The 15,904-nt window shown below is 41.2% G+C and overlaps 2 protein-coding genes across 2 annotated transcripts in view; one reads left to right on the forward strand and one right to left on the reverse strand.

Annotated features, from left to right (window-relative positions):
* Nucleotides 1–3,269: 3,269 nt before the first annotated feature.
* LOC308377247 (hydroxycarboxylic acid receptor 3-like) lies at nucleotides 3,270–4,238 on the forward strand (the record flags this gene model as incomplete). Its single annotated transcript, XM_080853831.1, has 1 exon — nucleotides 3,270–4,238. The coding sequence occupies one exon, from the start codon at nucleotides 3,270–3,272 to the stop codon at nucleotides 4,236–4,238; it is 969 nt and encodes a 322-aa protein (XP_080709957.1).
* Nucleotides 4,239–4,957: 719 nt separating this feature from the next.
* Nucleotides 4,958–15,904, reverse strand: part of kntc1 (kinetochore associated 1) — a gene marked incomplete at its 5' end in the record, with an annotated part of 28,154 nt that continues 17,207 nt past the window's right edge. Inside the window, 20 exons of the mRNA XM_080854351.1 lie at nucleotides 4,958–5,031; nucleotides 5,482–5,572; nucleotides 5,980–6,134; nucleotides 6,248–6,337; nucleotides 6,770–6,899; nucleotides 7,251–7,314; nucleotides 8,109–8,163; nucleotides 8,265–8,321; nucleotides 8,452–8,547; nucleotides 9,050–9,185; nucleotides 9,358–9,482; nucleotides 9,591–9,669; nucleotides 10,498–10,553; nucleotides 10,839–10,951; nucleotides 11,394–11,604; nucleotides 11,687–11,760; nucleotides 13,712–13,928; nucleotides 14,042–14,100; nucleotides 14,346–14,514; nucleotides 14,650–14,739. Coding sequence (XP_080710477.1) covers nucleotides 4,981–5,031; nucleotides 5,482–5,572; nucleotides 5,980–6,134; nucleotides 6,248–6,337; nucleotides 6,770–6,899; nucleotides 7,251–7,314; nucleotides 8,109–8,163; nucleotides 8,265–8,321; nucleotides 8,452–8,547; nucleotides 9,050–9,185; nucleotides 9,358–9,482; nucleotides 9,591–9,669; nucleotides 10,498–10,553; nucleotides 10,839–10,951; nucleotides 11,394–11,604; nucleotides 11,687–11,760; nucleotides 13,712–13,928; nucleotides 14,042–14,100; nucleotides 14,346–14,514; nucleotides 14,650–14,739 — 2,118 coding nt within the window. The 3' untranslated portion in view covers nucleotides 4,958–4,980. The remainder of the gene's footprint in view (nucleotides 5,032–5,481; nucleotides 5,573–5,979; nucleotides 6,135–6,247; nucleotides 6,338–6,769; nucleotides 6,900–7,250; nucleotides 7,315–8,108; nucleotides 8,164–8,264; nucleotides 8,322–8,451; nucleotides 8,548–9,049; nucleotides 9,186–9,357; nucleotides 9,483–9,590; nucleotides 9,670–10,497; nucleotides 10,554–10,838; nucleotides 10,952–11,393; nucleotides 11,605–11,686; nucleotides 11,761–13,711; nucleotides 13,929–14,041; nucleotides 14,101–14,345; nucleotides 14,515–14,649; nucleotides 14,740–15,904) is intronic.

A 15,904-nucleotide genomic window follows, 5' to 3' on the forward strand; every position in this document is an offset into this window, starting at 1 on the left:
TCTTTTCCTGTGTATAACTAAAATGGTATGTTTAACTGTATGTTCTGGGTCATCAAAACATCTTGCATCCATATTATACAAGATTAAGATTTGAAAAAGCTCCAATGCTTGTAGCTGTGTACTAATGGCAAGTCTAAAAGTCTGAGGCCATGGTCATATTATTGTTCGCTAAAGGCAGAAAAACAGACTTCAGCTGTGTCTAAACTGTTTTACCTACAGTTCAGGTTCCATCTCATGGAACAACTTGGATGGCCTAGGACTGATCTGTTTGGATGAATTTTGCAAAATATGTGTGGTGCTGCACATGCATTCACACAAACAGCTTCTAGCAGAGTATAATACAGGTTACCCTGGAGGTGTCTTTTGAATCTTTTTCTAATAACAAGGGAACCACATACCACTGCTGTAACAATAGAACCAACATCCTGGTGCTGTACTGCATGCATTGTGTGCATTCAACTGAACATTCAGTATCCTAGCCGTGGCCTATTCTGCATGTCTGAATCCTAAGAAGTACCATATTGACAAAAATGAGCCACTGAAAAACAGATTATGGAAATACTCTACGTGGTGGATCACAATAAGAATAAACTCCCGAATAAACACAGGAACAATACATTGAAACGGCCTAAGACAAAATGTTAATATCACAAATGATAACATTTTAAAATGAATTCCTTGTGGTAGTTTACACCACAGCTTCATTCACGAAGTTACTTACTATATTATGCCTGGATCCAAGACAGTTTGTTTTATGATACAAATATACAATAATGTGTTGCTCAACATACCATTGTATCGTTTTATAGCAGGTAGCGAGTAAAAAAATCAAGTCTATAATGGATGCGATGTTTTCCCGAGTCAGGGACAAATCAACGCATATTTTCTATCTGGCTCCAGAGGGTCTTTCATTTCAGCAACAGCAGGATACATTTAGTCTAGCACACAAACCAGCGTCTGCACCCACAGAGCCCATCTTCATTTCACCCCCAAAAGCAGTGTGTGGCTGGGAGTTCTTCTGCAAGATTACATGCTATATGGGTCTCATTTAAAAAACAAAGCCTTTTGTTTCATTTCAGATGGGTAAACAATATTCAAGTAACACAGTCAAATGATAGAGTGACAAAGAAGACAACAGAAGCACCAGTTAAAGAACGCTTTTGGAGAAAATGTCTTGAAATGAAAGTATTGTTGATCAAGTTGACTAGTTTCAACTTGACTGTATTTATGCATGGTAGCCTGCAGGTAGGTCACATCTCATTAACCCTTTCACTGCAAAGACCACCAAAATGACACTGTTATTTTTCATCTCAATGTCTCTATATGTTAATAAAGAGTATGAAATACCTGATGAGTTTTTCTATTACAATTCCTTAATTAATCCAGTTCCCAGCTAAAATGCCCGCCATACTGTAGATCAGGAATAAACTGTCCACTGTCTGAGGCTAGATGGGTGTTAATCTGTTTGTTTTCAATCATTTATGCAAGATTGAGCTATTTTATTTTATATATATTTGGGGGATGTGTTAACATCTGTGCTTGTGCTTAAAATATTTGAAACATTTCTCGATCATTCTTTACAATGAAGATTCTACAAATGAAGACGTGGTTGCTGGAGGTCTTGACTGCAAGCTTCCCAAAAGCATCAAACTTCTCATCTGTATTATCTTGTCCAATCTTGTTTATTTTGACATCAAGTGTCACTCCACTGACACTCCCACCCTAATGTGGAGTCCTTGTACATCAGTGGAAACTTCCAAGCATTTTGCCATCAGGCAGACCTAGTACCTTACAGCACCAATGAGAAACAGGGACCACTGTTCTGCTGTATTTTGAACTTCGCTTTGAACTTTACTGTATGTTTGGTACAAAGATTAAAAGTTTCAGACTTCAGATTCTATTTTGTATGAATTGAATTTTTTTTGCCATGATTGATTATTTCATGTTGGAATGATTTTTCCTTTTTTATTTGTCTGGAAGTCATTAGGAATCATGCCCATGTATTCTGCACACAAAGAATATTAACCCAAGTCATCTTGCTGTTCCAATCATCATTTGCTCAATCAAAGAGAAGGGAACTGGTTCAAAATCTAGCCATGCATGACAAAGGCATGACGAGAAAGAACTTTCTTTGATAGTAGTTACACCTTTCCATCAGTTTGATGAATATTACTTTTCACTAATTACTTGCAACATGCATGTTCAGGTATTTTGGAGAGGATAATGCTGTTGTCCAGTACAACAAACCTTGTTAGACAAGTTCTAGGATGGATTTACAGTAAATGGCAGAAGAGGTGCAGACACATGGTCCAGGGTTAATGGTCTGCAGCATCAACAGATCAGTAAACAAAGGAGGCTACTGTGCCTAGAGTAGTGACCCAGCCTGAGAAGGGAAGAGCAGTGTAGTGGGCTACAGGACAAGATGGAGGAGGGACCACAGAGGGGCTACTGGGGTACAGGTTGTCAGTCTGGTTCTTAGTTTTAAAAAGTTGCCTTTCAAAAAGAGGGGACCGAAGTGACGACATATCAATATTAGAAATTAGATAAAATAAATAAATTTAAAAAAAATCGGGGTTGGGCCACTGTGGCGCAAGCCGATAAGCCCCCAATTTACGGTTTTCATTGCCCGTGCGGACACAGGTTCAAGTCTGGCCTGCTGGTGTTTCCCGGACCTCTCCCCACCTCTTCTCCGCCTCACTTCCTGTCATAACACTTCACTGTCCTGTCCAAAGAGGCATTTAAAAGCCCAAAATAATTATTAAAAAATAATAATAATTTAAAAAATCCAAATGGTTGAATCTGATGAAATAAACAACGGCAAATGTAACGGCAAAAAAAAAGGAATCCGACTTAAAAAGTCCCCACCAATTTTTTGTGTTTTGTCACTATAATCAATGCGTGCAATTCAAAAAAGATAACTTATATGTCTAACAAAAAGGAATAGGGGAAAACAGACATAACAAAAGACATAACAAAAAACAAGAAAAGGCCCAGGGGCTCTAAACAGCAGCTGCTTGTGTACAGTTCATGAGCCGTTTATTTGCTTTGTGCACAAACTTAAATTGAGCATGACTTAAAGCCACGGAATTGCACTGAGCAGTACTGCCGGTCAAATACCCTGCAACTTACTTCTCAGATGTAGAGGCATACAAGCTCTCATCTCTTCAGGCTTTTCACTCTGCCTTTTTAAAATGGAACCACTTGAAATAAGATCAGCTTCAATTCTGGGGGAATTGTTGTAGTGTACCAGTCACTTTTATATATGAAAAATGTGTGCGTATGTTAACAAGGGACAGGTTCTTGTGCGACTTCTACCTCCATTTCTCATTTTAGAGTTTGTGTTTGGCGTCATTGGCAATGGCTTGGCCCTCTGGATCTTCTATCACATGAAACCGTGGAGGTCCAGCACGGTGTTCCTCTTCAACCTGGCGCTGGCCGATTTCCTCCTCAACATGGCCCTTCCACTGCGCGCCAGCTACTACCTCTCTGGGATCGACTGGAAGTTCGGCGATGCTTTCTGCCGCATCTCGCTCTTCATGCTGGCCATGAACCGCGGCGGCAGTGTCCTCTTCCTGACCGCTGTTGCTGTGGACCGCTACCTGCGGGTAGTGCACCCTTACCACTCTCTCAACTCCATGACCCCGGGGAAGGCGACGTGTGTGGCAGTGCTTCTCTGGATTATCACCATCACGTTGAACATTTCTCTCCTCATGGAGACGAATCTCGTTCAGACAAATAAAACTACAAAGTGTGAGAGCTTCAGCAACCAGAATAAGTACCACAATGTGGTTTTCTTTGTGGAATTTCTCATCTCTCTGGGCATCATTACTTTCTGTACAACTCACACATATGCACAGCTGCGTAAGAGGCGTATGGACAGGCACATCAGGCGGATCATGCTGTGTCTGGCTCTGGTCATGGTGATGTTCACCGTTTGTTTTTTGCCCTGCAACATCACACGGGTCCTGATCTGGGTGAGGAACACACAGCCGACTGACTCAGAAGGCACTGAGGCTCTTGAGATGACCTTCTATATCACAATTAGCTTGACCTATCTCAACAGCATGCTCGATCCGGTCCTCTACTACTTCTCTAGTCCCACTTTTAAAAGGACCCTCAATGAGATGGTGACCAAAGTCATGCATAAAAGAAGACAGAAGCTTCTGGAGGACCAGAGAATTCATATAAATGGGCTATTTACAGTGCTACTGGATTATTTACTGCATTTTAAAACATGACTGGTCTACATCGATATTTTACATAAAAATGGGCTTTGGAAACATGAGCAAAAATGAAGAAAAAAAAAAGAAAATGTACACAGCAATCTGCAGCAAAGCATCCAGCTACAGCAGTGACGATGTAACTGCATCTGAAGGTATTATGCTTACACTGACACCGACTGATATACTGAAATAAATATCTCATTTGATTTGCATCACTCTTTTTATTTGTTTTCATATGGAGAAGTCTCTGCTTAGTAATAATATGATCATAAATCCTTTATGTAGTTTATGTTATAGCACTTACAAATAAAAACTGAAGTGATAAACAAGTGAAAATAACAAACAAGTGAAAAATATAACCTGGTGCAGTACAGTCCAGAAACATATATATCTGTGCTGAAATAAACACCCAGTTAGGCTAAGTTTAAAGCTACAGCGAGTGAAAATCACCAGGCAGCTTTGAAGCACAATGTCTCAACACAGCAATTAATTTACAGCGTCATGTGAATCGCTTCTTCACATATCCTGACTCGTACAGTCCTACACTGGCAGTTATGGAAGCACATTAGTTTACAACAATGATTAGACTGTTAAGAGAGCTCACTTTTCCCTTCAAAGACTGTTTCCACAAAAGCTTGCCTTTCACTCAACACACCACTGAAAATAAATTTAGCGTAGAACAAAGGAGTTACTGTGTAGATATACAGCTTTAATATGACAAAGTGCAAGTTAAATAAAGATAATGTGTAAATAAGGGTTACATGTCTTTCTGTCCTCCCAGTGAATCCAAAGTCCTCTCCATATACTCCTAAAGGGGGGAAGAATTCACCTCAAATGAATCTGCATGTTGACATGCTAATGTACCAGAACAGACAGTCTTGCATTCCAAGTAGCAAAAAAGTTCAATATATAATTGAAAGAAAATCAGATGGACAATATATTCCTTAACAGGAACGGTTTTCAATTTGCCCCACTATCAACTATGTTGGAAAGATGACTTTGATCCTGTTTTTTTATAGTCATTAAAATGGTCTCTCGTCTTACTTTCTGCCATTAACATGATCATTAGAGAAAGTAGTGTTAAGTGACATGAAGAATCAGTTCACTGAATTTGCTGCTTTTTTGTTATATAATACCATTTCTTTTTTCAATGTGGATATTGTGGCTACTAAACACTGGTAAATATGGTATTGAACTGCTTAAATTTGGGATCTGTGTCATAAATCTTCAGCACACACTGCCTCTGTACGTGGCTTACCTTGACAGGATCAGGAGGTGACACTTGTTTACCAACCGTGTGCTCCATGGACTTCAGATAACCCTTAGCCAGGCTGACGGCATCCTGCTTCCTACATAACATTAAAGAAACAAAAAAACAATCTAGCTTTAGCTTTTAACTATTGAGATCCTGACTGTCTGCTCTAAAAATAAATGCAACATGTATACATGTCAACAATACCGCTACAGGCAATCAGTACAAAGAGAAGTGTTGTGGGTTTATACAACTGAAACACACATGTAGAGCTAAAACAAAAATGTTGGTAGCCACAACAGAACAGAAAGTAATCAGTCTATGATCAATTTCTCTGGGTTTGATATATATGAGATGTACCTGTGATACGATTAGAAAGATTAAAGGCTAAAGACAGACTAACCATCTTAACTGTTCACTGCACCACTAGGGGTCTCCAGGTCAAAATAAGAGCACCATAAAAAGGGAAAACAACAACAATCAGTACAGAGCTCAGACACTCACCTGTTATGGTTAACAAGGTAGTCAACCAAGTCCTTCACCTGATTAGGATGGCTTTTTATGATCAAGTGTTGTTTGAACTCGTGGAAATGCTCAGTCTTGACTAATTTGTCAAACTGTTGTTTTTGGCTGAGGTGTGTGAACACGGTGCCCATAACCTGCAGTTAAAGGGAATTATTCACAAATGTCAAATGTCATCTCATAACTCTGTTTAAATCTGCTCATCTAACCTACACAAACACTTCCTTGAAGTAAATGGCTATGAACTCACCAGTGAGGGAACTCCAGCCAACTCTCCAGTGCACATGTGTGTCTTCACCTGATCCAAGATCAGAACCGGATCACAGGAGAGCATGAAACACTGCAATACAAAACAACATCACCAGACCTCCCTTTACAGCCATCCCAAGAATATGGCAAAAGTTCTCACTGGAGAATGCATTGTTATCCTGCTATTCTTGGAGTACGCAGTGATTAAAGGTCACCGTTCAAAGCCTATGTTTGACAAAGGACCTTAGCTGTACTGTTGTGTGTTATTTACCAACCTTGGCATGAAATTCTTATCCATGCTTTAAATGCAAAAAGTGTCACGGATGTTGAAATACTACATTTCAATCAACTTTACAGTTAGTGCTTAAATAATTTCTAATTTCAATCTGTCAACATCCCATGCACACTGAAAAGATAACGCCCAAAGTGTTGAGAGCAGTGTGTGATGTGGTTGGTTTGCACTGGTATGCCCAAAGTGTGGAGAGCAGTGTGTGATGTGGTTGGTTTGCAACGGTATGCCCACCTGAATCTGCTGCTCCCTCTTCTTGGCACACGGGATGAGCAGGAGCGTGCCCAGGGAGTAGGCTGGCATACTGAACTGAGCAAAGCGCTTGGCAACACCAATCAGATCAAGGTTCAACAGAAATGGACACCTTTGGGAGAATGCACGAAGAATGGACAGGATGAAGTTGAAGCAAAGTACTTCCTTTTTCAAGAAATCTGACTTTCACAAACTGTTCAATGCAGTATGTAAATGAATACTTGTTTCTTCTAATGCACATTATAAAACCCATTAAATTAACACTGAGCCATAATAAAGCAACACAAATATTCATACAGCATAAAATGAATTATGACTGCATCATTAAACATGAATCATTTCCTTTAAATCAACACAGTTTGCACGGAGTCCATTGATGGCTCAGACTGACTGTGGTGCCCATGCTGCCTGCCCTCCCCTCCATTACTGGAATGCTAATTAGCGCCGCTCAGTCCACACTTACTTAAGGATGAGCAGGAACGTCTTGTAGAAGGTGGCCTGCTGCTCTGGGTTGAGGGGCACTGAGGCTGAAAGAAAAAAAGAAAAACAGTGGAAAACGGTTGAGTTAGTGTATGGAAGAAAACGCTCAAATCTACACCATGGATTCCCAGACTTCCAGAGGGCTGAATGGCATCTTATAAAAGGACCTCTCACTAACTTTCTCACTCAAAATGACCGCAATGGTTTGAATTCACAGCAAGCCCTGTGCATTGAGTGCTATGAGACGCAGCATGGCTTGGCCACAGTTTAACCATATTGCCATATCCTTCATTCCTTTAACACCTGGTTGCTTGTTACAACCTCTCCCACTGTCACAGAGAGAACCTAAAGATGTTAGTGAAAGGGTTACTTGAGCCAAAGGGCACGGCCTTAAGACACAATACCACTGGATTGGTTTGAAAATGCATGAAAATGGAGATTATGGTATTTAACCAGTCACCCCATAGTGTGGTAGTAAACTGCTCTTTCATGAACCATCCATCTAACTCCTCTTGTCCCATGGCATCACTGTGCCTCGTCAGATTAATGGCATTCTCCATGTATTTACCACTCCAATGTATTCTTCTGTCCCCTAAAGCTCAGACACGCCTAAACCTTCCAGCCTGATGTTTTTCCATTGCTTTGGTAACACTTTTGGCCGTTTTGCATTTGTAGGACACACTTAACACTACAACCACAAACACTGCCCTCGGCCGGCCACAAAACAAGCGCTGGTAAAAGAACATGTTGCAGTTTGGTTGATTGCTATTTTTGAAGTACAAAAATTATTTCAACGATGGGGAGATTTGACATGCACCAAAAGCCATGACGCTCTCTGTACCTGTCATGAAAGGGGTGAGAACTACACTCCTCCACGTCCTGAGCAGACTGGACACCTAGACATAAAGCAGATCAGGTTCTCAATGAATATGAGACTGGAACAATGACTGGGGAGTTAAATGCTTGATGAATGTCAATAGGAGATGTGACTCATTACCTCCCAAAGACAAGGGATTGCTCCAATAGCCTCCAACAGTTTCTGTAAGTATCTGGTCTAAAAAGATTGGAAAAAAAAGTTTATATGAAAGTCAAAATATATTTCATCTGTACAGAAACTTCACAATAACACACATTCACACATCTGCTGAGCCTGTTGTTAGAGGGAGAGCCAGATGGTAACTCACCATGTTAAACACCGCCAGTTTCTGCAAGATGCCATTCCACAGCTGGGGGTCATATATCTGGTACTCCAGGGACAGCTCAGCCACCAGACAAACAGCCTAGATATACAGGACCAGCATCAGCATACATATTTATATACATATTTACAATTTGGAAATGGACAGCAGACAGTGTGCAGCTGCTCCAATTACAGAATGAATGATTGAGCTACTAATTATTTCATCAAATGTGCAAGGTCTGTTTTTGTGCAAACGTGACATCACTTTCAGTATTACGGCTTTTGGAAAAAGTATCGGAGTTTGAAGCACAGTCTGCCATACCTGCTCATTTAATTTGGCAGGACAAGCATAAAGCATTGCTCAACAAAGGTACCCTACTAGATTTTATGGATGTATCAACATTTCTTGACAATTAGCAAACTGCTCTACAATGAGTATAGCAGTAGCTTTGAGAAAAGACTGCCACTCAGACCAAGCAGATCTGCCTCAAGGGCCACCATGGCCTACTAAAAAAAAAACATGTGGAGGTCATGACTTGAAGTTTGAGAACAACTCTGGGATACTCTGGGTTTCATGCAGCGCCACTTCAGAGGGGAAATACCTTAGGCTCATGACAGTGATTCTTCCACAGGCCTTTGATCATGCCATCCTTGGGGCTGTTGAGGAACAGCTCCAGCGTGTAGGGGATATTCAGCTTCTCCAGTTGAGAGAGGTACACATAGCACTGGGTGTACTGCCTGCACAAACAAACAACATCACTGTATTAGCAACCACACGGCACAGTCTCTTCATGACATAACCAAATAACATCACTGTATTAGCAACCACACGGCACAGTCTCTTCATGGGATCATAGAGCGGTCATTCACTAAGCAGGAGTGCTTTTGTGTTGAAAGAGCTGAGGCTTACTTGATTTTGGTTTTGGGGATCTGCAGGAGGCTTTCGAGTGTTGCCCCGTCAGCAATGTGACTGAGGCAGTAGAGGGCACGACTCCGATGCTCAAAGGTGAGGCGTGACCCAGAGCCTCCCAGCGGCTAGAACAAGAGAGTTTCACACTTGTAATACACGTGTAATGAGGCTGTGTTTAAAGCGCAGGGGTTGTAAACACTGATTTGAAGCTGTGACTGCCTGGAGTTACATACCCACGACTCAGCAGTCAGAACCGGGCAAAGCAGGCGAGCACTCATGTCCATAGGATGCATACGCAGAAGATAGACCACTCTAAGAGAGAGTACAAGCAGAAGGATGAGAATGGATGGGGGGGTTGATGTGTTGAGCATAGACATGACTGAGAACAATCCAATGGTGTTTTTGTTAGATTTTCTGTGCATTAAAAATAGTTCCATTTCATTCTTTGTGATACATTAATAAATAAAATGGAACAATATTTTTGTATCTATTTTGTGAGCGCATCATAGACATGAATGAGAAAAATCCAATAATGGTGTTTTTATTATGCTGAGTTGGACACTGCCATTCCTTTTATCCCCAACCTTCGATTTGTTGAGCATTAGAAATAGTTACATTTTATTTGTACGTTTTACAGGCATGGAAGATTGACAGGCCAGAGGCAGTAGCTAAAGGATACAGAAGATTAGGATGGTAAAAGAATCAGCGCTCAAGGAGCCGGTCTACTAAAATGTTTTTATTTCACTTAATCAAAAGGCACTCTTCCCTCAAACAATGTTACAGTGTAGAATGAGGCGGTGCAGGCCCTGGGGGGAAACAGCCTCTATATTCATTAAGTGGACTATTTAGTCCTATTCTTGGATTTTGTGCAATATGTTCTAACCATTTCTTCGATTGTTTGTAAGACACAGACATACATTGTTCTGTGTGGATTTCCAGTGGTAATGGACAGTTTGTGTAAAATGTAGCAGACATAAATCCAGTTTAAAAGCTTTGTCACAAAGCAAAAGAAGCACACAGTTGTCCAACAGAAAACATGCCTTCACAAACAACTCTCCCAATACAGGGTTAGCAGTTTATCTGCTTTAGAGTTTCTGATGTCTGTGTGTGTGCTCCAACATATAGTAGTTATTACAGTACCTCATCATGTCTGGATCACTCTGGATGTCTGCGACATAGTCTTGGTGGTTGTGGTCCTGGAACAGGTTAGGTCTGAATTAGCTAAAGATTACCACGGATTATATGAAGACACATGTCCATAGCTGATGACACTGGAACAGGATGGAACTGCTGCTTTGAAATGAAGAGAAATTAACTCCAGTGCATTCACCTGAAAGGTACATTCTGCTGATCAAATATGCTGATAAACATACTAATTCCTACCTATGGGGGATGTACCACAACTTGAATATCATCTTGGTAACGACAAGGGTTGTGTTGTAGAACTACTGCACCTGCCAAAAGTAAAATACAAACTTTACCTTTGGTGTAGAAGAGTCCATTTTACAGAGCCATTTCTCCAGCAGAAAATTCCGGACTTGCAGAACATCAACTCCACTTATGGCAGCAATGTCTTTCACAATTGCATGAATGTCTGTGGAAAGGTCAACACAGATATCATTGGTTAAATGACAGGATGGGTAAATAAACACCCCTTTAGAACAAAATATCCCTCTTAAAATGAAATATAGTTTTCCCTGCAATCACTACTCATCATACTAAGACAAATCTACAAAGCATCTCTATACGAACACGTTGCAGATGCTGTCTTCTGGCTACTAATTTAGTGCTGGTTATCCCCGGTAACATAATGGCGTATATAATAAAACGTAGCCTATTTTTCCACATTGCTGGACCTCTACCCTTTCCATGTCATCAGCTGCTCTAAATGAAACCCTCATTGGAGCTGAATGACAGCTGGTCTCTAAGTCCCTCTCAATGTGTATCGGCAGTTGGTGTACGTTGAACGGCAAAAACATTTGCAAATGTGCAAGTCTCAGGTCCAGTGGCTCCAGTCAGGTGGGCCTGCTCCTCACCAGGGTAGACGTGTCCAGCTGGGTTTTTCATGCGCTCCTCCACACTGCTGTGCTCAAACAGGGCCACGAGGAGGCGTCCTGGCTGCCCAGTCAGCTTCAGCAGCTCAGGGGAGCTCAGCTGGCTGGACATCACCATGTTCTCGATGGCCGAGCGCTGATACTGCTGCAGCATCTTTGAGATAACAGCCTCTCCTCGCAGACGCACTTCCTCCTGATGGAATGAAGTAGCAATGTTAAAAAATACTCAACAACCACCATCCCATCTGCACCAAGGGCAAGTTCAAAAGCAGTACCTCAAGACTCTGGGATTTCAGCAAGCTGTGCCCAAGTTCCAAGCAAAATTTTAAAAATGCTGTCTTCTCCGTTCCTGAGGTAAATATACATATACATATTAAAAAAAACATACAGTTTCAAAACATTTCAAATCTAGATCAGGGGCCGTATTCACAAAGAATCTAAAAGTAGCTCATAAGTGGCGAATTTAGGAGAAACTCCTAAAAATAATGGGCGTGTCAGTCTTAAATTTAGGACTCCTATTTTTTTTTACTAAGAGCAATTCACAAAATATTTTATCCCTAAAAGTAGCACCTAAGTCTAGGACAGCTTAAAACTCCTCATGAGGACTCCTAAGTCACTAAGACCTATTCACAAAAAGTCTTAAAATGGCTGAAGCCAGACGTAACGTGTTGGAGACAATGAACGACTCTGAATTGTTGAGAAGATATCGTTTAAACCGTGAAGGCATCAACATTTTACTAGAATTAGTGCGGGATGCAATCACGTCTCCAACTATCCGAAACAACCCAATCAGTCCGGAAGTTAAATGTTTGATAACATTAAGATTTTTCGGCTACGGCGAAAATGCAACTTTGCAACGCAGACGACTTCAGAATATCGCAATCATCAGTAAGCCTATTCATTCATCAAACAATCACCGCACTCTGTAGACCACACATTGTACAACAGTTTATTCGGTTCCCTATGGACAATCGCCTACTTCAGAGGATCAAGGTCAATTTCATGGCGTTTGCAGGAATGCCCGGTGTCGTGGGTGCCATCGATGGAACACACATTAAAATAATTGCTCCATCCAGAGATGAGGACGTCTTTGTAAACCGCAAAAAGGTACATTGAATTAATACACAGATAGTGTTTGATCCAAATTTCACAATCATGGATATTGTTGCGAAGTGGCCTGGATCTACTCACGATTCGCGCATTTTAATGGAGAGCGCGTTCTGCGCCAGCTTTTTGAGCGGCACCATGTACCTGCTGGATGCCACTTGTTGGGTGACAGTGGCAACCATGCAAGACATGGCTTTTGACACCCTTCCTCAATCCACAACCGGGAGCACAGTTGAACTACAACATGCAAGTATACGCATGAGGCCTATTTTGGTGACACAATACCTGTAGCCGCGACGGCTCTTTTAAAGTCCACTCCGCAATCTCCATCCTACATTGTGACTGGAGCGCATACCACCGCTTCTCGCAGTCATCGACAGAGCGACACACGGCAGGGAATGAAGCATTTATGTTAACACATATGTCCTCCCATGCCTCACGCTTCTTTTTTGTGGTCACCCCACAGCCAAATTTAGCTTTTATAACTCCCTTCCTCTCCAGCACACTCTGGGCCAACATGGACAGTTGGTCCTGGGACCAGTTCGACTTTCTCTTACGTCTCGCCCTCGTTTCGTCCATTATGACAGGAGGACTTAAAGAGCCGTATGGACTGATATTTGAAGTGTTTAAGGGCTGGAAATATGCCGATTACCTAATAGTTTGCAGGGAGCTTTAATTATTACTTCCTTGATTTCATGCAATTTCCGTGTTTTTTTCGGCAATTTCTCTTTCTCTAACGTGCAAAGCGTCATTCACGTTGGATGCACAAACTTGTCATCATGCGTGTGCATTCTGCTAAGTGCACTATCCATAACTATTGAATATGGCTTCATTTGAAGCCTAGGTTATTCTCTTATTTTCTGTTGATTTAGTGGGATCGTTAGGGGGATGTTAGGACTGAGTTTTGAATGAGAGCGCCTGTCAGCAACCAATCACCGTACGCATCGCTTCTAAACTCGTGCATGAGAATGGACGTCATCCATAGCAACGGAGTTTTTATCTTAAGCTTAGGAGTTGGTATTATCCTTAGTATGAGTAGGTCTCAGAGCCGTTGTGAATCACTTTTAAGAAATTACTCCTACGTAAAAGGTTTTAGCGCGAGTTAGGAGCACTCCTAGTGGTAAGATAAAAGGCTTTGTGAATACGGCCCCAGATAAATAACTCAGTGGTATATTTATTTTAGAAAATCTAACCTGCTGGAAGCTCTTGGGCAATTTTATGGACAGTGGCAGCTGCCAGCTCCAGGTTTTGGATACAGAGTGTATAATCACGGATGGCTTTGACCACTATGTCCGTTTCATCATCTTGGGTATGGCACTGCCCTCTATTAGCTCTTTCCACTATCATCGGCTTGAGTCTCTTCTCAAAGACATGATTCACAACCAGCATGTACAACTTATCCACACTGACCTGCACAAAGATGAGGGCCAGATTGAAAAAAAGTTAGCGGACTGATATCTGTAATGACATATTAAAATTGCAAAATACAACTGTGTGTCCTTCAGCAAGGTTGTGAACTTTACCTTCATGAGTTTGCATATTAGCAACAGAGTTGGGAAGGTCTCCTCACTTAGCTCTGGTGCTGTAGGAAGATACAAAAGGAAGACACTATGGGTACTAACGATGCTAACTCACTGACCTTGTGTCATGTTGATCTAGAAATATTAATCAATCAGCTCAATACACATGGAATAAGGAATTTCCCTCCACAACACCCTTTATGTATAAAATTGAATTGGATAATTTCATTAAAGCGCCTAAACTATAGGACTGCTGGGTGAGATGACATACATAGAAAACAGTATGACTGTTTTTTGTGCCACTCACAGATGATCTTCCAGAAGAAGTGACTAGTCTGAAGCAACATGTGGAAGGGAAGCCGTGTTCTGGCCAGGGGCGTGAGCTCAAAGGAGTTCTCAAACAGGTAGGTCCTCTCCAGGTCACTCGGAGACGAGATGCGCTGGTACGACTTGAGGTGATGCAGCAGGCCTGTCATCTGTGGACACATGAGGTCAAGGCAGATATGAAAGAGAGGAAATCATTCATTCATATAAAACAGGAATTACATGCTGAACACGTGATCTACTGGCTTAACTTTCCATCCTGAGGATGCAAACTTTCAGCCCCTCACCTGGCTGAGGGGGAAGAGGGTGGTGCTCTCATTGGCTGCCTCCAGGGTGTTCAGAATCCTCTCAATCTTCTCATAGTTGTATGGGCTGAGCTGTGACATGGAGAAAGGCAGTTAGACAAGGAAGTGGTCCAGACGCAGAACATAGACAAGATAGTGGTGTAGACGCAAAACATAGACAAGGAAGTGGTGTAGACGCAGAACATAGACAAGGAAGTGGTCTAGATGCAGAACAGTCAAACTACTCTTTAAGAATTGTATCAGGCCTCGCAGCACGTCTGGTAAGATGGTAAAGATGATCCAGAATGTGGCGGTGTGTTTGTTCTTTGATCAGCCAAACTGGACACATGAAACTCCTTTGCTGATTACCCATTACTGGCTCCCTGGAGCTGCTAGAACTACATATAAACCTTTTCCTCTTGTCTACAGGATAGCCACTGGATCAGCACTTGCCTATTTGAATTATATCATTCAGGTCCATTCTCCCTTTCAGCCACCTCCTTCCTCTGATTAACATCAGTTCCCTTTGCCTTGAATCAAGATTCTTAATTTGTGGTACCTTGGTGGTGGAATGACCTCACCCAATGAATTACATGTCAAAATGTTGTTATTATTATTATTAATAATAACTGTATTATTATTATTGTTGTTGTTTTTGTTGTTGTAGGTTTAGTAAGTCACTTTGGACAAAAGCTTCTGCAAAACACCATAACCATAACTCTAAATACAAGTTCAGTTAGCTAGCCGGTTTATTTTTTTCTGTTAATATTTTCAGCATCATCATTATTTAGAGTAGTTTTGTTTCCATGGTGATTTAAAGAACTTCCACTGACATAATTGAATTCTAAAAAAACATGGAATATGCTGATTATAATGATCGCTACATCCTAAAATTCTGCTTTCACTCATTGATCAATCCTGATCATCCAGGTATGGTTAACACAAATGTTTTTGAACTGAACTTGAGAGAACGGCTCTCCTTCACAGATGGCTAAAAACATTATCAGAATCAGAAAGGTTTTTACTGCCAAGTAGGTTTTCACCTACTAGGAATTTTTTGTGGGATCTTGGTGCAAACAATAAACATACACAATAAACAATACACATATTAGTTATTATACACATATTAAGTTATTAATCATAGGAAAAACTAAATATAAAATGTATTTCAAAATGTACAGAATATATCAAATGGAAAATGCAGGACTAGTGTGCAATTAAGAGGGTTGGGGGGCTGGGGTCCAGGGCCTTTTTAATG

This window comes from Sprattus sprattus (assembly GCF_963457725.1).
Source record: "Sprattus sprattus genome assembly, chromosome: 16".
NCBI lineage: Eukaryota > Metazoa > Chordata > Actinopteri > Clupeiformes > Clupeidae > Sprattus > Sprattus sprattus.